This window comes from Pagrus pagrus (genome assembly GCF_965226575.1).
Source record: "Pagrus pagrus genome assembly, chromosome: 12".
Lineage (NCBI taxonomy): Eukaryota > Metazoa > Chordata > Actinopteri > Spariformes > Sparidae > Pagrus > Pagrus pagrus.
Genome location: NC_140196.1, coordinates 22,161,437 through 22,182,548, shown reverse-complemented (window position 1 = coordinate 22,182,548; position 21,112 = coordinate 22,161,437). Strand labels below are relative to the sequence as shown.

Here is a 21,112-nt window from a genome sequence, read left to right as displayed (position 1 = left end):
CATGGGAGAGGTCGATGTGCACCATTTAGTCATCCTGGCTCTGAAAGCTCAGGGAAATAAAAGAAAGAGGGGGGGAAAACACTGGGAGATAATTAGTCTATTATCAAGCTCCTTTTAACACTTTTACTGTGAGAGGAGCGCGCTGCAGTGGCAAATAAAGAGGATGAATAATGTGAAGGTGATGGTGACAGATAGATGCACCACCATCATCCCCCCTCCTCCTCTTCCTCCTCATCCTCAGCCTGCTGTCCTCAAAACTTGAAGACTCAGACTCAGACTGTAACCTCATCATGATGCACTTGCTCGCCCTCTTGCTTTCTCACTCGTAAAAAAAAAAAAAAAAAAAAAAAAAAAGAGAGAGACTGAGGAAGAAAAGCTCTCTGTGTTGGAGCAGGCGCTCATTCATCCAGCCGCTCTCGCTGCAGAGAGGAGGAGGAGGAGGAGGAGGAGGAAGGGGGGAACTAACCGCTCACACGACACACAACATTTGGATCAAGCGTTCAGCAGGATAAGCGGAAACTTTTACGGATCACGCCGCGCGCTGACGGGATGGAGGACTCCGCATTTTGCGCCCAGCCTCTGGAGATATCTCCGCGGTCACCCTCGCGATGAACTCCTCGCCTGCGTTCGTGCCTCCGCTGCTGCAAGTTCCCACCGAGGAGCGGATGGAGGCACGGGTGAGGGAGGATCGGCTGCCGAAATAAAAACATTTAAAAAAAGTTGAGCGAGAGCAGAAATCAAGTTGAGACAAAAAAAAAAAAAAAAAAAAAAGGACTCATCGCGATTTAATGAACCTGGCCATGGACACTGAACTGGGAAGGTTTGGTTCGGAAGAGTTCACTTATTGTTGAGAGCGCACCATCAGGTCCCCATTGTAGAATCAGGTGAGTCTTTCCAGCGTAATAACGCGCTATTTAACTGTGCAAGCTGCGCGACGCGCCACTTCTTCATCCCCAACAATGTGTGAACCTGTCACCCTGACCCGCTCTGTCCTCCTTCCAGTCCGGAGAGAATGAGGTGTCGCTGGGTGAAGCATGAGCTACCAGAGGATCAGTCATAAGCGGCTGTCTCTGCTATGGGAGGGGGCGGCTCTCAGCATTTGGCTCTGCTGCTGCTGCTCCTGGACCTCCAGGGCCGCCGGTGGAGCCGACGCGGCCGCCGCCGGACAAGGCGACGGCGCCCCCGGCACCCTGGGCTGGCTGCTGTCCGATAAAGGGCCCTTCCACCAGTCCCTGGAGTTCACGGAGGCTGCGGAGAGGTACCAGCAGGGCTACAACACCAGATACAAGATCTACAGGTGAGGCAGGCGTGTGTTTATCTGTGCGTGTCTTTCAGGAGTTTCAGGTCGGAGCTGTGCAGGTTTTTTTCTTCACTTCACCTAGGATGATTTCACTGATGAGCACTCGAGCAGGAGAGGAACTAATCAGAGAAAGCAGCTGCTGCGGTGTTTGGATTGAAAAGCGTGCGCACTCTCAGGATTGTCCTCACAGGTATCGCACCTGCACCGAATTAGTTGCGAGCTGATGAGCAAATCTGAAGAAGTACTGTGGCGATGCGAAGTGCGCCCTGTGCTGGCAGACGGCTGAGGAGCATCAAACATTTATTCCTCTGTTTGCTTTTTGTTTTGGGGGTTTGACATTTGGTGCATTCTGTGTTGGCAGTGACCCCTGCAGCGGGAGGTCAGACCCTAACACTTGCCTCCTCTCAGTGTCCCCGCTGAGCTGCACTTTGCTGCTGCTGCCTCTGTGACTCTGGTCGTTCATGGTCACACTTCATTATTCTGGTCGCTAATGTAATAATGGTAAGCGGGCGGTAATTACCAAGTAACATAACTGAAGTTTCTTTGAAATGACTCTCCGGTTACCTTCAAGTAGTATACTGAAAATGGCCCCAACATGATTTAAAGATGATATTCTGCTATTTGTTAATAAACAGTTGATAAGCTGCTGGTCATTTCTTTAATGGATGTAATTCAGGTCATGCTATTTTAATTTCCAAATAGTTTCTGTCCAACTTCCCCTCAGCAGGCCACTACACTGACGTGAGTGAGCGCAGCTTTATTTCCAACTAATGTCTGACCAACTTCTGCAGGCCACGAAATTGAAATATTATCGTTTTTTTAACCATTTACATTTTGAACATTTTCTGTAATTTCAGCAGGCGAGTCCAACTTTGGAACCATTTCCTAAATGTCTTTTTTTTTTTTTTTTTTTTTACAGTTAGCCACCATCAATTAATAATTCCCGACAAATAAAACTTCATAATCAAGAATCAAGTCAGGGAAGTTGAGGAAAATTGTTCCAAAGTTGAACTGACCGAAGAGAAATGAGTTAGAAATGAAGCTGCAATAACTCACTTCAGCTCAGTGGCCTGCTGAGGGGAAGTTAGACAGAAACTAGCTGGAAATTAAAAATGGCATGACGAGCAGACGTTCAGCAGAGACCCGCTGGAAGTTATATTTAAAATAGCAGAATATCATTAATGTTTGGGTCATTTTTGTCATTACATTTTGAGGTAATTATTGTGGTACCTTGGGGGTAATTTCCAAGAAACATGCTTGGTATTTACCACCATGAAATTTCCGGACCTGTTAAATGAAGTGTTACCATATTCCTGCAATACACTGATATTCCTGCTTTGTTGCGACTGTGTTCAATATTGATTCATTCCAGTCGGGCAGTATTTGTGTTGCATGCAAGATGGGTCTGAGTTAGATATGGGCTGACGAATATTATGGTGTTGTCAGAAGTCAGTGTCTGATGATGTTTTGCCGCCGTAACCACGGTTATAAGAGTGTATTTATTAAGCTTGAGATCTCCAAATCAGTTTTCATTATATTGAGCATTTGGGTGACTTATCAATGCTTCAGGCCCGAGACCATGTTTCTTTTCTGGTCGACATTGCCCAGAGTTTTGCAAAGTGGAAAGATATTTTATGGTGTGCATCTGTAGGTGTATGAATCAATAGGTCCATTATCTCCTCTCGGGGATCTTTTAGACTGTGGTGTTTATCTCTTTGTGACACCTGAATGTTTTTTTCAATGGACCTGCTGCATAAATGTCCCAATGGCCCCCCTGACGTGAAGCCTCTTCTTTTCCAAAGCTCCCTCCACAATCAGTGGAAAATCATTGAAAGTGACAAAGGGTGCAGGCAGCCTGGACTGTCGAAAGGCGGCCACCATCTGTATTGGCTGGCTGACATCTCGCCACTCGAGGGTCTTTTACCCCGAAGCAGTCGATCCTGCAACCTGTAAGCTGCCTGCTCACATTTCTCATCCGGAGGCGGTTTTAGGGATTAGGGATTTAAGGATTTTTAGGATGACTCCAAAATGAGACCCAACTGAGGTTAAAAAAAAAAAAAAAAGGCACACAAACAAATAAAAAGCTGGAGAGTCCATTCGAACCAGATTTCAGTCCACGTTCCTGTTTTAGCTTATTATTTAATTGCCTTTTATGAGAATATATCAGGGGAAAAAAAAGTTGTGTCGGTCATAATAGATATTTCACACAGTCCCCATAGAGTTACATATGCTCCATATTTGTCTAAGTGTTCTTAAACAGCCTGCAGGCTTAAGCTGCTATTCTACTCTTCTGACCTCTGTAATAGCTGAAGCACCATCATGAGCATCATGTGGCTGTCAGTCATGCAGCAGAATGAGATTAAGCAGCTCCCCACATCTGCTCCTTTTGTAGTTTTGCCCTCCGAGCAGTCATTTCATCACTATTGATTGTTTACAGTACATACAGTACGTCTTCGTGTAACATATTCAAGTACGTTCCCGCAGCAAAAAAACCCCTCTGTTTGCAATATGTGCATGTTGATGGAGTAGCTGTAGGCTAAACCCTGGGCAGGAACCACAACGCCCATCTGTCCACCAGAGACGGATCCTCTGCCTGTCCCCTCGTTATGATGATTGGCTGTAATGACACACTCCACACTGTCCCGGTTCCCCAATTATTTCGCTGCCGATCATTTTTTCTCGTGGCAGTGATTTGATTGCCTGCAAGAAGGAGAGGGAGGTACACAGAGCAGCAGGCAGCACTGTGGGAGAGGTAGACATTAACTGGTGCTGTGGAGGGAGGGAGGAAGGGAGGAGGGGAGGAACAGAGAGAGAGAGTAGCAGCCGTATCTCCCAGCTGGTTTGTGAATAGCTAGAGTTCAGCGAGATTTGTGTCCAAAGGGCACGAGATAACAAATGATGGCAGCTGATGATGTGCTGCTTTATTTTGGGTTCTACGTCTTTCTGTTGCTGTGGGAGTTACAGCATTGCACCGCAATAAGTTCTGTTTCACCCGTGCAGGAGTTATTTAAAGCTGCGACGGGCTTGTTCACAGCAGCAAGCCTGATAACAGAAGAGATTTCCAACCGGGGGGTACGTGGAAGTGTTGTTGAGTAGCTCAGCTAATGTAAAAAAGCAGGAAATTATCATTTATACCCACGTATCTGTCCTGAGGAGGAAAATAAACACAAAAATGTACGACTAAAAATTGACGTGAGGCTGATTTTTAGTATATTAACTGTCCCAGATACCAAAAACCCTTCAGCTAACTGCACAGGACTTGTTTACAACAAACCTGAGAAGGTTTTAACACCTGAACACCACCAGTCTTATTTACATGGAGAAGTTCCTTTAAAAATGCAGTTGACATTTTAGGAAAAACAGCTGCTTATAGGTTACTTAAAGGTCCAGTCTGTAGGATTTATTTGGATCTATTTGCAGCAGTGGAATAAAATATACATCTATATTTTTTTGTGTGGGGGAGGGGAAGACGAGGGGAGTTCAGTTGGTTGTGGGGAAGGGAAGATAATAAAATTTCATGTCACCATTATTCTGATGATCATTAAATGATGCTTCAAACTCTTAAAATTGCACTTAAAGGGGCACTATGTAGTTGTGAAGAAGAAATTAAAACTCAGAAAAGTAATAATCCAAACTCACAAATATGTATTATTTTTTTAATAAACAAGCTGTTCTCGGAGGAAAATAAGGTCCCCAGAACACTGTTTGAAGCTAGAAAGGTGGCAGGGTCTGCCACTTATAGACAAAGTAAAGCAGTATGTAACTGTGTTGTCCTTTAAGGTCAGTTTGTTTATTTAATTAACCTTATTTTGTTTTCACTTCATCGTGTTTTAACACCTCCGATTTTAATTTCTTTTTTACGGGGGATACACCAGGCAAGTCAAGTCTTCAGGCATGTTGACAGGCTCAGGAATGACTGGAAAGATACGCTCTCGCCTTGTGGCAATACAAGATAAATCAGGAAATCAATGTAGGATGACGTAATTGAGCCAGACAGCTTTTCAAGTCACCCTTGTGGGGATATTTACAATTATCCCTCTTCATGATCTAATCCTGATATTGTAAAATTCACCACAATCAACTCATCCTGAGCTTTTTTTTAATCAAATTTGCATTCAAATCTTATATCCTCCCATCACCACCAAGTGCAACTAAATCCTGCACCCTGGACCTTTAAATAAATATCACAGAACTTTGTTTCTAAGCCCCATATTTTTCTTTCCAGGAAACTCAAAATGATTCTACAAGTTAGATTTTATTTCGCAACCTGAAGGTCTAAAAGCAATTTCACAGCCTCTCTTCGCTGCCAGGAAGAAAAATAAAAACAAATAGGTTGCTTCGGAAAAGACAAATTTACAGACAGAGACTAGCAGGGACATGACCTTAACAGTATCTACAGTCCGGGCTACAATTAAGAGAGCATCAAAACTAGTTACCAAGGAAACAAAGATTTAGACGTGGATAAGGATCAGTGCTTATTATAATGTTGAACTTCTGCTTCAAGCACTAAAAATGTAAGCAGACTCACTTAGGAAAAAGACATCCAGCCTGATTATCGACAACTGCAGGATGAACTTATTATTGTAACAACATTTTTACATCCTGTCATGAAAAGTGTTAAATAAAATCCAGTTTGACATCAAATCTTGTGAAAGATACAACCAGGTAGTTAAAGCATAATGTTGGAGCTGCTCTGGGTCTACATCACAGTTTCATCATGTGTTAATGATGTGTGCGTGTGCGTGGTCACTGCCTCACTGTATGTGAAACACATTCACCCAAGCCTTTGCTTTCAATGCAGCTTGTTAAACAGCCGCCCGGGGCATTACACTCTACCTCAAGTGAGCAAATGTCTGTGTGTGTGTGTGTGTGTGTGTGTGTGTGTGTGTGTGTGTGTGTGTGTGTGTGTGTGTGTGTGTGTGTGTGCGCGCCTGTGTGTGTGTGTGTTGCCGTGTTTCCAGGGAGTTCGGTCGATGGAAGGTCAACAGCCTGGCGGTGGAGAAGCGGGACGGTCTTGGTGGCAGCGGAGGCCTGGCTCTGCCCCTCGACCCCGACTTCATGCACACCATCCGCCAGCTGGGGAGGCGGCCAACCCCCCAGACGATTACTGACAGTCTAATCAAGAAATATGGCACCCACCTCCTTCTCTCCGCCACTCTCGGAGGTACAGTGGAGTACGCAGAGCTTCAAAGCGAGCGTGATTCACACAGTTTCTAATGTGATTTTTTTTTCCCAGCACATGGGGCACCGATTTTACCGTCTGTTGCCTTTTAAACAACAACGCGTATAATAATTTTTCTGGATCAGTGTTTTTTGGCTCACAAATGAAATCAAATCGGTTCAGATTGTGTGTACTAAAAGAAAAAATAACTGTGGGGACAGCAGTGAAAGATTTAATAAAGTCTGGCTCCCTAACACTATCACCTTTATGCAAATGGCTTATTTTATCTTTTCTATCTTTAATAAATCATTATCACAAAGTATACTTTATTAGTGAAGCTGTGGGTTTGAAAACACCAGCAGGAAGGAACTTCCCAAATGCAAATGTTGTTGATAGCAGCTACTGCCGATGTACCTTATGATCCAGGATTAATTTGATGTTTGGGTACACTTTTATCTTGTTCCCACAAATACAGCAACTGGCCCAAAACTGATAGTAAACATACGGTTTGGCTGTAATTATCACAGAAGTGAAGACAAAGCACTTCTTTATAGTTTCACTATTTCATACCAGTGTTCAAAAATCTGTCGAGCAGAAATCCATCACAACAAAGATACAATCGCCTCCTGTCAGTGGAAGCAGCAGAACACAGACATTTTTAATAATAGGGACAACACCGAGGTAAACTCTTAGTCTGCTACTATTAAGAGTTGTTCAGAATTTGACTGATTAGCTCAAGCTGTCGATGGTAAACCTTGACAATGAGAAGTTGCACAACAACACTTTTAAAGGTGCACGATGTAGTTTGGGGGAAGAAACAAACTACAAACTAAATAAACAAACTCTCTTTGTTTTCATGACTGAATAAACTGAATAAACAAACTGACCTTAAAGGACGACACAGTTTCATACTGTTTTACTTTGTTTATATGTGGCGGACCCTGCCACCTTTCTAGCTTCAAACAGTGTTCTGGGACCTTATTTTCCTCTGAGAATAGCTTGTTTATTCAGTTATGGAAAAAATAAATATTTATAGTTATATAATATATAATATATAATATAGTTTGTATTATTACCTCATTCATATTGTAAATATAATAATTCTGAGTTTGAATTTCTTCTTCGAAACTACATAGTGCTCCTTTGAGTTGTGCATGGGAGACAGTCAAAGTTGCTAGATAAAAATAATATAATTAAAAAGATAATTTTTTTTTAAAATAAATACATTTCTACAGAAATAGATGTGGAAATAAATGAAACTGCTTAAAGTTAGCCTCTTTAATTTAGTTATTTGTCTTTATATATCCAAATGTATTTATTTATTTTTACTAATTTAATTTTCTAATTCTTTTACAGATTTGTTCTTTTTTCATGCCACTCCTGTGACTCAGTCAATCAGTGTCAAATCATGCATTAGTTCAGAATGATTTTCATGCCACTGCTTACTGATCTGTCCCCGGGAAACAAACTACGCTTTGACTCAAAGTCAACCTGTAATGATGAACATGATTTTCCCCTAACCTTTGCCTCACAGGTTTGTTGCCTTAACCCAAGCAAAACATCAGCTGCATGTAGCAGCTGCAGGTCAGAAAACAGTCACATGAGTCAAATCTGTACTGTCAAGTTTAATGATTGTAAAGGCACTGACAAGTGATGTCGTCCTGCCAGTAGAGGCGATAGATCAGAAAGCACCCATGTGTCATTTTGGAAGGCAATCTGATCATTTCGAATGGAGGACTAGTGTGCCTGTCATAACGGCACACCATCTGCCTGGTGCCAGTTTGCAAATAGGAATAAGCTGAAATAAAAGTTGCTCGAAGGCTTAAATATTTATTCTTCTGGTGGAAATGGAAGCTTTGGATGAGTGCGATCAATATGGCACTTCCCCAGGCAGGAGGCTATCTTATTGAACTAAATCATATTTTAAGGGAGACATGAAAAAACAGACATCTTTGGCTGATTGGCTTATCAAGGTTTTCCCATTAGCAGGATTTAAAACGTTGACACAAATCAATATTAAAATGATATTTGATATATCTTTTGATTATTTCGCAAAAATGAAAACGTCTTTTGTTGTTACCATTTAATGTTAAGAAGAAGTTAAAAGAGGTTAATTAAATATTACTTTAACATTCATTAATGATTCTTATTATTAAGTGTTACCTGTGTATATACTGTAAATCCTTCTCAGTACAGCACAGGGGCTCAGTCACAGCTAAATGTAACCTTACATGGAGGGAAGCTCCCGAAGTGTTAGTGGTGAGGGACCACTTTGGGAAACGGGCCTGTGAGACACGTATTGACAAAATGGCCTTGACATGCTGCTAAAGTTAAGGGAGGATTTAATACTGTTAATGTTTGCTAAAGAGCACCTCCTGTGAGCACATTCCCTCCCCTCTGTCCACTGAAATCTGAGGCTCTGGCTGTATTTCTCTGGTAACTCAGCCTTTTATTCGAAATCATTTCCGCTTATGAATGACCTGGTAGTTATGTAGGTCACAGTGTGGACACTATGCTATTGCTTTTCCCTGCAAATGTAATAACCTGCAGCTGAATACAGCAATTCCACACAATTTCTCTGGGGCATACATTTAAAGTTATACTGAGAAATGTGGCAAAAGTCCCATATTGCAAGAGAGGCACTGGAGATGATGTAGTCTGAGAAAAATGTCAGCATGTTTTATTAGTCGTGTGATAATAGTAATTGTTGAAGTAATAATTGAGAAGCAGCACCTGAGATCTGTTTTGTTTGAAATGTAATTTATGGCTAATATAATTAAGATAATTAAAATAATTAGGGAAACTTAACTGATGATCTTGAATAAGCTTTCTGTCGCCGAGGATTTTAATAGATGCAGAGACCTTGTCTGTGCCTTTTCCTCCAATCATCCAAACCATCAGTTCACCCCCAGCTCTTAATCACTGCTGCCCTTTTCTATCCGATCTGAGAGGATACTAATGAAAGGTGATTAGTGCTGCTCAGTCACAGCTAATGAAGCTCTCGTTCCTTCTTCCTGACTGTCACCAGGGGAGGAGTCTTTGACGATATTTGTGGACAAGAGGAAACTCAGCCAGGAGTCTTCACCCTCGGGGGCCGAGGGTGGCCGGAGCAGCAACAGGAACTCGAACACCACGGGGACGGTGACCCTGGAGGCCCTCCATCAACTGGCTGCTTCCTACTTCACCGACAGGGAGAGCACCCTGCGCAGGCTGCACCACCTCCAGATCGCATCCACCGCCATACGGGTATGTGGAAGTCTGGAAAACAGTAAATACAGCAGCAGAGTGTTGGCAGATAAACACTGAATACAGACGTGGTGCCCACGGCTTTGTGTTGGGTACAGTCGAAGTTACTAATTGCATGAATGACTTGTTCAGTAACTTCCAGAGGGAGTGATATGATTTCAGTTTTAGGCAATAAATAAGTAAATACATTTACACATCTGTAGTTAGCATTGACGCAGTGTGATTTAATAAAGCATTATCTAAATGCTTGGTTAACTTTACCCAGTAACAATGAGCTGTTCCTGCATTTATTTAATTTTCATTTTATATATCTGTTTGGTTACTGGATCAAAACAGCCAACATGCCTATGACAAAGTGAACTTCCTCGAAAAACAATCGAAGAAACCATCGATCAAATTACACTGATCATTTTAAGTTGTTAAAACTTTTTAGCTCGTACAACTTAAATTTTACTGTCTACTTTGCACTGTAAATTGTAAACATTGACTTTACTTAAAAAAATCGAGGGAACCAATTACCTGAAAACTACCAAGTAAAGTACACCAATAAAATTAAGTTCTACAAAGGAAAATGTTTTAAAGACCTAAAATTATTCGTCTGCTTTACTTGACAATTCTGAGGTATCGGTTTCCTGACTTTTTTAGAGTACAGTCAACTTTTAAAATCGGGGACATTACAAGTTAAAGTATTGCGTTCCAGCTGTTACGACCAATAGGTAAAAGTTGTCGCAACGACATGTTTGCTGGAGTGATGGAGGGTTAGTGTAGAGTAGGGCAGCGTGAAGGAAGTCTTGAGAACTGGTGAACTCATGACTGAAGACAGTTAAGGAGACTGAGAAGAATCATACTGAAACACTTATTGAAGCTCGATCGAGGAAAATAGTCATAAAAATGAGAACACTGTGTCGTGACGGACCAATTCTGAAAGCCACTTCCTGAACGGGAAGTATTTAACCCTTACCAGACCCATAAGGCTTATTAGATGTTCAAATAAGGTTACTCTTCACTCAGCTATACATAAGTAAGGTTTGTTTGGGTATAAAAATCTAAACATGACACTATGTCTACCTGCTTTATCCTGTGTCACCCTGTGTGATCTCTCTAAAACGAGACAGTCTCACTGTCTGTAAGAGTCTGAGGCCGAGCACATTATATCTACTGGCCTTGGTTGCCCTGGAGACAAAGGCTGCATCATCAGGAACAACTGGCCTGACCAGTCATCCTTGGGAGAAGCAGAGGTGAACTAGCTCTGAAAGAGACTGGAACATTTTACCTTAGAGAAGAAAAATTCCTTCAAGGGGATATGACATAAAATATAATATGGCAATATTTTTGGGCTATAAGGTGATACACGATTTTCATTTAGATATTTTGAGATATCGCAGTTCATTAATGCAGTAATAATACAAACTCAGATTTTTTTTTTTTTTCCAGAAAAGAATAAACAAGCTGTTCTCGGAGGAAAATAAGGTCCCAGGAACACTAAAGCTAGAAAGGTGGCAGGGTCCGCCACATATAAACAAAGTAAAACAGTATGAAAGTTTGTTGTCCTTTAAGGTCAGTTTGTTTATTCAGTCATGAAAACAAAGAGAGTTTGTTTAGGCAAAAAAAAAAACTACACAGGGCACCTTTGAAGACGTAAAGCTGAGGTCCAAAAATCAAAGGAAAGCAAAAAAAAAGCAGACTGGGGCGAATCCCAAAAAACTAAAGAGAAATATAAAAACTACACTCAGAACAAACCATAAAGGAACGGGCAGCAGAACCAGGAACAACGAAGACGTGTATGGCAACAAATATGGCCATGAAAAAAAGACAGGAAGTGCAAAAAAGAACACGACATGAAGATGAAACCTACAAAATGAAACAGAACTAAATACCGAAAACCATGACAGGGATGACTTTAGGGACTTTCACAACATATTAACACAATGAGATTTCTGATAAATAATCATCAGCAATGTGGATATTATGACTAATGAAGTGGGTAAAGACGAGAAATAGAACAAGTAGAACAGAAAATTGCACCCCTTTACTGAAATACAGCCTTTAAAACCAAAAAGGTTTTTTGGATATGAAACAATATCCAAAATCTAAGATGATATAAAGTCTCACACCACAATAATGATATAACATAGATAAATAGCCCAGCCCTGACACCAGGGTGTGTCAGTAAACCTCGACATCCCCGCTGGGTGTTAAGGGAAGTTTTCTGTGTGTTGTTAAGTTGCTCTTTAAAACAGTACTCATTATGTTATATTATCATATGGTAGAATCTAAATAATAGATAAAACATGACTTCTAGGGTGGATAACAGGTGGTGAAGTGCCCCCTATGGTACCCCTATAGTTCACTATAAATGTATCATGACTTTTTGAATTGCACTTAAGTTCAGTACCTGAGTAAGTCTACCACTGGCTGAGATTCAGCCACAACATGCAAGTTTAAATTCATGACACTTTGGTAGCTCAACTTGAAGATAACGTGCACTCGCAAATCCTTTAAATCCAGCTCAGGGAATTTGTTTCCATAACTTATTTAATCAGGTGGAATTAGGAACAAATGCTTATTTACAGAATTGGCCTGACACTCGTGGATTCACCTGTGGTAGCCGCGGGGCTGCAGCGAGACTGGCAAATATCTCTCTCTCTCCTGTTTTCCTCTCTTCAGTGGGAAGTTTATTGCCAAAGAAAACTTCTACGTGCAGAAGAAAGTGGAAGGATTTGATCTGTGTCAGACTTTTATAATAAGATGGTCAAACTCGTCTTTCCTAACCACCCGCTGCAGACCAATTTACCGTCTGTTGAAGCAGCTGAAGACAATGTTACAAGATACAAGCTTTCTTAGTCATCGCCTCCCCGCCGGGGAGCTTTAAAGAGGAGCGTGAAGGAGCAGAACAGAGCAGCAGTCATGCATCCTGTACTATAAAACACCAATCATCCATTTTATCATCTGAAGTGGCTATTAGAGTGTATGCATTAATCAGCCCGAGGGGCAAACGTAGATGCTAAAGTGAGTAGCCACTGATGAAGACAAGTGCCCCCCCAAACTGAGAACGTGTTTCTATGGTTATGCATCAGCTTGATGGATTAGATATATCATTTCATTAATTTCCAGCCAGGCTGACTTCCATTTATTTGCCACTTTGCAGTGTGTGCGGAGTTCGAGCAGATTGAAGATCAGAGCGGGCGAGCAAGCGAGAGAGAGAGAGAGAGAGAGAGCAAGATGAATACTACATTTTGTGAGGGATGTAAAGCAGCACTTTCCATACATGGCCATTTATTCAAATCACATATGGTATTGAGGATCAAGTGAGCAATAGGAAGACTTCTGAGCATCGACTTACTCTAACACACACTGAGTTATGTGTTTTTGTGTTTTAGCGAGTCCTAATTTCTAACTTAAACGTCACGATTAATTACTGTCAGGAATCATGTAAACAAGAAGTGAGTCGTTTTCAAGTTTTTCCATCGGAGAGAAGATGGTTTCTGCTCCCTGATCAGAGAAAAATTATTCCGTCTGAGGAGAATTGAAGACCTTTTCAATATTGCTTCACGGTGACTCATTGCATCCAAAATTCATTTGAGCCGAAAAATGTCTCTGATGAGGCTTTTTTATGTTCTTTCAACCTTCTTTTTGTGCAAATACACAAGTAGAATAAGTCAACACGTATGGGCCATGTCAAAGTGATACGACTGATGACTGCCTGACCAAGCTAAGATTATAGTCCGAGGGTTGGTGCGGCATCCATACTCAAGACCCATCATCTCAACCGAGCTCACTCTCTGTTAAACATGAATACTGAAAACAAAAAACAATCATGACACAAAACATTCACACGCTCGTGATTTCCTTGCAGGTGACGGAAACCAGAACTGGGCCCCTCGGATGCAGCAACTACGACAATCTGGACACAGTCAGCTCGGTGCTGGTTCACAGTCCAGAAAACAAGGTGCAGCTACAAGGTAAATGTAAGGTGTAGCGAAAAAGAAGACGCCAGGACAGGTTGATAACACCAAAGGGAAGGTTTAATATGTCTGGAGAACAAAACTGGCAAGCTTGAAAAACAGAAGAAGCAGGCAGAGGCAAAGCCAAGAACTAAAGAAGTACAAAAATACAAAAACTAAACCAAGTACAAACCAATGGAGCGGTGGGATGACGGTCAGGGACACAGAGGGAAGCACACAGACTACATAATACAGAGATAATCAGGAACAGGTGACACAAATGAAGGCAATCACAAAGGGGGGAAAAGACAAGGACGGAAAACAAAGCATGACACATGAGGGTGAAACCTACAAAACACAATTGGAGAAGATAAAGTGTGAGGCTGGCCAAAGTGTTTCAGTGAAATATTATATTAGTTTTTGCATTAGTTATTAAAAGGATATCACATAGAACAGGTTAAAGAGATAGTTCAGTACAGAGCAGGACAGTATAGTTCATTAGTTTGATAAATGTTACTGTTTTTCTCATTTAACCTGAGCCCGAAGCTAATAAATGCCTCAAGACAGACTTTCTTTCATGTATTTGTTGTAGTCTGGAGTTGTTTCAAAGTGCAGCTTAAGGCTCTCTCGGCTCAATTGTTGAGCGTGTCTACATGAACGGCATCAAATAACATAATCACGATCCCGAAGGCATCCAGGAATTTGGAAATTAAGCAAATAAACCGAGCTTTGTCTAAAGGGAGGCCCACTGTCAGAGTCTGAACACGCCTGTTTAACAAGCTCGTTCTTAATAAACACTGAGTGCTTTTGAAAAGGCTGACAAAGATTTGTGGGAATAGTTTAATATTTTGGAGAATAGTCTGTTTCACTTTCTTGCATACCGTTAGATGACCATGATTGTAAATTCCAGGTTACAGCCAGCAGCTCCAGCTTCGATTAGCATAAAGAGTGAAAACAGGAGGAAGTAAAACCGCAACTTGTTATGAGAAATATAACACGTTAATTCATTGGCATTAGAGTTGGTGGTATGTAGATTTTGTTACCTTTGGGCAGAGCCAGAGGCACTCTGAAGCCCATTCTTTACTAGCAGAAATCTTTGGTAAACATTAATTGAACGGCAGCAAATGGAGCATTTCTTGGGGACTATTTTCAGCCATATTTATTTAATACATATTTGGTGCATTTGTGAATATTAACAGCAGCAGGATGGAGTCCAGATAAATGTCAGTGTGTGCTCAGGGTACTGACGTGCAACTCAGTGCAACAATGACGCATATCCATTTGTTTTGAATCATTTTGTGTAGCTCTGTGGCAGAGAGAAGAGGTATAGCAGGCTTGCGCTACGCTGACAATACTTGTTAGTGAGATCAATCAATATTTGTATTAATATGACTTATTTAATCATCCATTCTACTCTTTTGTTTTTGCGAGTCGCATAATTATTCTCGTTTCCCTATACAATCCTGTTTTAAGGATTAATACATTGAATCTTGAATTTATTGTCGGCTTTGGGCTTTTCACAGCATTTGGTGATAATAAGAACAATATAGAAAATCAGTGAGCGGACCAGTCAGAGCAGACTGGGTACGGGGAGGGGGGCCTTAAAGAGACCGGAGGAAAAACAGAGTGTTTCAGGTAGAGGGGGAGCACAGAGCTGCAGCACTGGACTGAATGAGAAAACTGAAGTGTTTTTGAGCACTTAAGCATGTAAACCTCTTCTAGCAGTAACCCAAAATAAAATTCTGAACCTGAAAATGAGCATAATATGTCTCCTTTAATATATCTGTAACACAGGTGTAATAACTTTTCACGTGACCCCTGCCCGTCTTTAGTAGTCTCTTTTTCTCCACAGGGCTGCAGGTCATCCTACCAGGCTACCTGCAGAGCCTGTTCATCCAGGCGGCTCTCAACTACATCGGCTGTAAATCTGAAGGCCAGTTCGTGTGCCAGAACAGCGACTGCTGGTGCGAGTGCAGCGCCGACTTCCCCCAGTGTAACTGTCCTCACTCTGACCTGGACACTCTGGAAAACAACCTACTGCGCATCAGAGACGCCTGGAGGCTCACCAACCAGGAGTTTGAGGAGTCTGGTGAGTCAAGGATTTTAATTCGCTGTGAAGGGCTTTGAAAATGTCAGCATGAAAGGTGCTTTCAAATATCCACAGGTGGAACATTGGCTTTTTAGAATCTGTCCCCGAGTTTTGGAGCTCAGACAAGAGACTGTGTTTTTTTTACAATAACGAAAAAAAATACACTTGGACATCAGATCGAACATAAGAAAAAAAAAAGCTTGTTCACAATGTGTTCTTGTCCATCAAACACCGCCAGCTTGCAGACACTGAATCAAGAGAGCTGTCAGTCATTGTGTCAAATCAGATGATGCTCTGCAGGTGCTGTGGCTGCAGTGTGTGAAAATACACGGACCTTTCTGAGGAGTCGCATACAAATTTCTAATTAAAGGCATAGTTTGACATTTTAGATAATACACGTATTCACCTTCTTGCCAAGAGTTAGATGAGAAAATTGATACCGCTCGCAATCCTAGTGTGTTCTACACAAGCCCACAACATTTTGTTTTAACACAGGAAATTAAATATAACCTTTTTTTTTTTTTCTTTTTTTGGTGAGCTTTAATAATGGATTTTGTTACATTTGGACAAAGCTGGGCTAGCTGAACGCTCCTGTTTCCGCTCTTTATGCTAAGCTAAGCTAACCTGCTGCTAGCTTTATCTTACCGTGCAGACATGCGTGTGGTCTCATCTGACTCTCAGCAAGAAAAACAAATATTTTCCCAAAATGTCAGACTACTGATGTCAGTAATTAAAGTACCGTGATGCCAACAGCTTGAAGCTCTCATAATGTTGTGGTTACAGAGACATAATTTTAACATTCAAACATTGACTAGCTAAAACAGGAGTTGACTAAACTTAAAAAACAATCATGATGTATAATGCAAAATGCTTCATCTGCATAGACTTAATCCAAATAAAGATAAACCAACACAAATAAATTAAAAAATATGATAAAGAGGAACAACATAAGGACATGAAAACATAATGACACAATGTAGAGCTATTGCTTTTAGTGTATTGACTGCAATTAGTGCACACTGAACTCATAATGACTGGCTGGTGAATGTAACTGTGCCATTAAGGAGCTCTAACATTGTTGGCTCGACAGTGACGGACAGGCCTGGTGCATGAGAGCACCCTGCTACATTCAAGGCTCCTATAGTGATTTCCCTCAGCTCTATGCACTTGGGAAAAAAGGCATCTACACAAATAAATGAGCCAGAAATCACACAAAGCCTGGCCTGTGTCCAAGTACCCAGGAATGCATTATTGCATCAATTTTGAGAAAGTGCTATAATTACCCTAAAAACACCACAGCATTGTGGAGAAGATTAGTAGACCGGACTGGCATTTACACAGCAATTTGTGCAGATATTTGCAGCAGATCTGATAGGAGTGTTTTTTGGCATAAATCATGAGGAAGATCCTGCTGTAGGGGGGAAACAAAGCCAAGTTTACACTGCTATATTGTTACAGCAGCACTGTCGGATGTGCTGATGCTGGAGGCATGAATACAGAGAATTAATTAGGACTAGAACAGAGTGAGAGCTGCACTGCTGTCATGTGTGCACCTATGTGCTGATATAATGTACTTCTGAGATGTGACATGCAAATGTGTCACAGTTGAACAAAAAGTTTCCAGCCGCCTCAAAAACTGCCAAGGAACTTTTTAAAACACGCCCTTTTCTGTCATCTCTGACGTGATCGATTACAGTTACCGTGGCAACCTCCGGCTGACATTCGCATTGTTCGAGGCGGGAAGGAGGATTTTGCTTTCAGTGTCACTCATGTCTAATTAGAGACTAGTTGCTTTGAAGTCGTACTATACTTTATTGCTGGCAACAGGTGCTGATTAACACGCGTCATTTCGCAGAAGCGAAATACATGAAAGTGTTCTCTGACATGATCAGGAGTCGCCCCTCCGAAGAAAATGAAAAAAAACAAAAGCTTGGCTTGTCGCAGCTGATGTTTCTCCTCTTGAGCTGTTTGCTTTTCTGGGACAAACAATGGAGAGCTTTTCTGGATATTGTTACCCCGCGGCTCATAACCGCAGGCAGAGTTTGCTTATTCATGTTTGGTTTTTTTTCCCTACCAGAGGAGTTCCAAAGCTTTGTGGGGAAACTGCCAACCCATTACGCTGTAAACACATCTGTCGTGGAACACTTGTGGAGGACCGATGGCAGCCTGCCCCCGCGCTACAGGCAGCTGGAGGCCAACAGCAACCAGCTTTTCACCAAAGCTCGCCGCACCGCTAACAAGCTCTTCAGCCTCAGCAAGAGGTGCCGGAAACAGCCCAAAATAGTCCTGCAGAGGCCGAGGTAAGAGGCAAGACGGGAACAAGAGGGAGGAATATTTATGCCGCTGCCTTTTTAACCCAAGGTGCTCCCCAAAACTTATAATTATGAAAATGATTTATGCGGCAGGCGCTGGGTGAGAGCATCGGAGCGAGACGGTACTTATTAGAAGGCACTTGAGGAAAGGTAGTGGTGGAGTGAGGCGAGAAGTGCTGACAGGAGCAAAGCTGCTTCTCGGTTACAGCGAGGGGGAAGACGAACTGGATCACGTTCGGCCCGACGGACACACTTCACACTTGTCTGCGGGTTTAAACTGCATCACAATCAATACAGCATCTTAAAAATCCCTCATATAATAATCCATTTATTTTAACTGACTCACACACAGGAGGATAAGCTGCTGTGGGCAGTAAGACATGACGACTTTGCTTCTGTCTGTTCCTGTATTTTTTAATTTTTTTTTTACTGTTACAGCTGCTGTTTCAGCAGCACTCCCACCTGGATACTTTATTTCAGCAGCCTATCAGAGACACGGCCATAACTTCACTCAGATTTATGCCTCTCTCATGAACACTCTATGTTGATAGCTATTTCTGGCAGGGAAATTAACTAAATGACACAATCCATCAGCTCACTAGTCAAATGCAGGCACTGCCTCCTCAGTCCGCAATCCAATTACACTTCTTTATCACACTCGTCCTGCTTGTAAAAAAAAGAATTCAATAGTGGTTAAGGATCTGTTTTTTTCCCCCACTATCTATCTGTGAAACTGAAAATGTGTGTATTTTTTAATATTTATTTGCTTTTCGTGTCATAATTGTATTTTAAAAACATTGCTGTCGTGCTGTATCCAGAGCCTGTACGTGCATCTGTTTGTATGCGTGCATCATCGCCACCAATCTGCACCACGGAGAGGGAATTCAATAGATTAAAGTATTCATTTTGATCTGATTTTGCTTCTGTTACTCCAGCTGAGTCTGAGTTTGGCTGAAATTGTTTTTCGTCGCACATCAAAAAAACACATATTTTTTTGCGAAGGGCAGGATTAATCTTCCCGAGCAAAACATTTCCTTCATTGCATAATCACGAAAAACATGAAAAAAGACTCAACATGACAAATGTGAATTAGATTTCCGAGTGTACTATCTCTAAACCTGAACTCGGCTCTCATTTCTTCCTCAGGCCTCTGAGCTTCTGGTTGAGCTACGCCCTCTCCATTTTATACTGCAGCGAGAACAACCAGGTCGGCGTCTACAGCGACCAGAGCCGCAGCTGCTCCTGCCCCTACAACCATCCGCCTTGCCAGGGCCTCATTCCCTGCTCCGTGGGCGACGGTCCTCGCTGCGCTTCCTGCTCCACAGAGAACCGGACGCGATGCTCCAGCTGCAACCCTGGCTTCACCCTAACCCAGGGAGCCTGCCGTCCCGCTGTGCCCGACCCCACAGACCCTTACCTGGGCTTGGAGAGTGACCGCGACCTGCAGGATCTGGAGCTGCGCTTCCTGCTGCAGCGGCGCGACCCGCGCATCGCCCTGCATGGTGTGTTCGTGAGCAACGACGTGCGCGTCAACACTTGGTTTGACCCGTCCTGGAGGAAAAGGATGCTTCTCACTCTCAAGAGCAACCGGGTGAAGTCCAACCGTGTCCATATGCTCCTTGGACTCTCCCTCCAGTTTTGCCTCACCAGAAACAGCACTCTGGAGCCGGCGTTGTCTCTGTTTGTGAATCCCTTCGGGGGCAGCCACTCAGAGAGCTGGACCATGCCTATAGGTCAGCATGGATACCCTGACTGGGAGCGGACCAAGCTCGATATCCCATTGGACTGCTATAACTGGACGTTGTCTCTCGGAAACAGATGGAAGAGCTTTTTTGAGACGGTTCATTTCTACCTGAGGAGTCGTATCAGGGACTCGCCAGTGACCGGCGGAAACAAGAACACGACCATGTACTACGAGCCACCGGAGGCTACAGAGCCGACTAACAACATCGGCTACATGAAAGTGAACAGCATGCAGCTGTTCGGATACAGCGTGCACTTTGACCCCGAGGCGATCCAGGACCTGATCCTGCAGATAGACTACCCGTACACTCAGGGATCACAGGACTCTGCCCTGCTGCAGCTGGTGGAGCTGCGCTACAGGGTTAACCGCCTCTCGCCTCCAGGGGCCCCGCACGTGGATCTGTTCGCCTGTCTGCTCCGCCACAGACTCAAACTGTCCAGCGCGGACGTGACCAGGATACTCACTGCCCTGCAAGCTTTCAGTGCCAGACAACCAAACCACGTCGAGTACGAGGCAAATAAACTGTGCAGCTAATGGCCACCGTTTGATGTTTTGTACTATTTACTTGCCACAGACAGGCCTGTTTCCTTTGTCAGCTGGATCCATTTGTGTCAAGTGTGTGGTATGTTGTTCAAGGCTTTGTTGTACATACACTATGTGCAATTAAATTTGATGTTTTTATCATTTCAGTGAAGTTTTATGGATTAAAGCCCCTGAAAACTTGATTTCAAGTACTTCACTCTAATAGGAAAAAATCTCCCAAACTCTTCCAACCTTGGTAGAAAAATGTTTACTTTTGTGCCCGTCGCTCAGAAGAAGCCGGCGAAGAATTTGTCTGGGTCTTTTAACATTTCTGCCACGTTACATTTTAATCATTCTTGCACAAAACACTAGCCTGCATCAAAATGTCCTCACAGCCTTCCCAGTTATCTCACTGGAGAGTCATCGTGGTGTGTGCTGTGTTGTTTTAGCCCATCTGGAGCCACAGAACACAAGGTCTCCATTCTCCGTTGAGGGAACAGCCTTGGCACAGATTACTAAGTATATAGTGGGAGAAGGGAGGGTCAGAGCAGCCTTCCTCTGTTCCTCCGCCGTCCCCGTCCGCCATTCACAGTTACTGTGATAGATGAGCTGGGAGGCCGCGGAGACATGCCCAGCATCAAACAACAGTAAGCTAGGTATCAGTGACGAGGATAGTACTCTCGCCCAGTGCTGGATCGAGTTGGACCCGCGCAAGAGTGACTCTGACCAAAAGGGAAATCAGCTCTAATCCGCCATGGGCTGTCGACAGTGGAGCCGCAGGCTAGCAGCATGGT

At 42.7% G+C, this 21,112-nt stretch overlaps 1 protein-coding gene across 2 annotated transcripts; it reads left to right on the top strand.

Moving 5' to 3' along the window:
- Positions 1-449: 449 nt before the first annotated feature.
- On the top strand, positions 450-20,521 carry LOC311267270 (BMP/retinoic acid-inducible neural-specific protein 3-like). 2 transcript variants are annotated; one of them, XM_084370238.1, is made up of 8 exons: positions 450-884; positions 1,003-1,297; positions 6,262-6,464; positions 9,490-9,707; positions 13,564-13,669; positions 15,504-15,740; positions 17,818-18,040; positions 19,199-20,521. In XM_084370238.1, exons 2-8 carry the CDS (start codon positions 1,035-1,037, stop codon positions 20,328-20,330), a joined length of 2,382 nt encoding a protein of 793 aa, XP_084226364.1. In that variant the 5' UTR covers positions 450-884; positions 1,003-1,034; the 3' UTR covers positions 20,331-20,521. The 2 variants fall into 2 exon arrangements, with proteins under 2 accessions (XP_084226364.1, XP_084226365.1); XM_084370239.1 differs by having other exon boundaries at positions 450-1,297.
- Positions 20,522-21,112: the final 591 nt, after the last annotated feature.

What these genes read in the sequence shown, in the direction of transcription:
- LOC311267270 (XM_084370238.1), top strand. Translation starts at nt 1,035, where the DNA reads ATGAGCTACCAGAGGATCAGTCATAAGCGGCTGTCTCTGCTATGGGAG. An exon ending in TCTCTCCGCCACTCTCGGAG is followed by an intron (nt 6,465 to 9,489) that starts GTACAGTGGAGT and finishes GACTGTCACCAG; the next exon opens with GGGAGGAGTCTTTGACGATA. An exon ending in AAACAAGGTGCAGCTACAAG is followed by an intron (nt 13,670 to 15,503) that starts GTAAATGTAAGG and finishes TTTTCTCCACAG; the next exon opens with GGCTGCAGGTCATCCTACCA.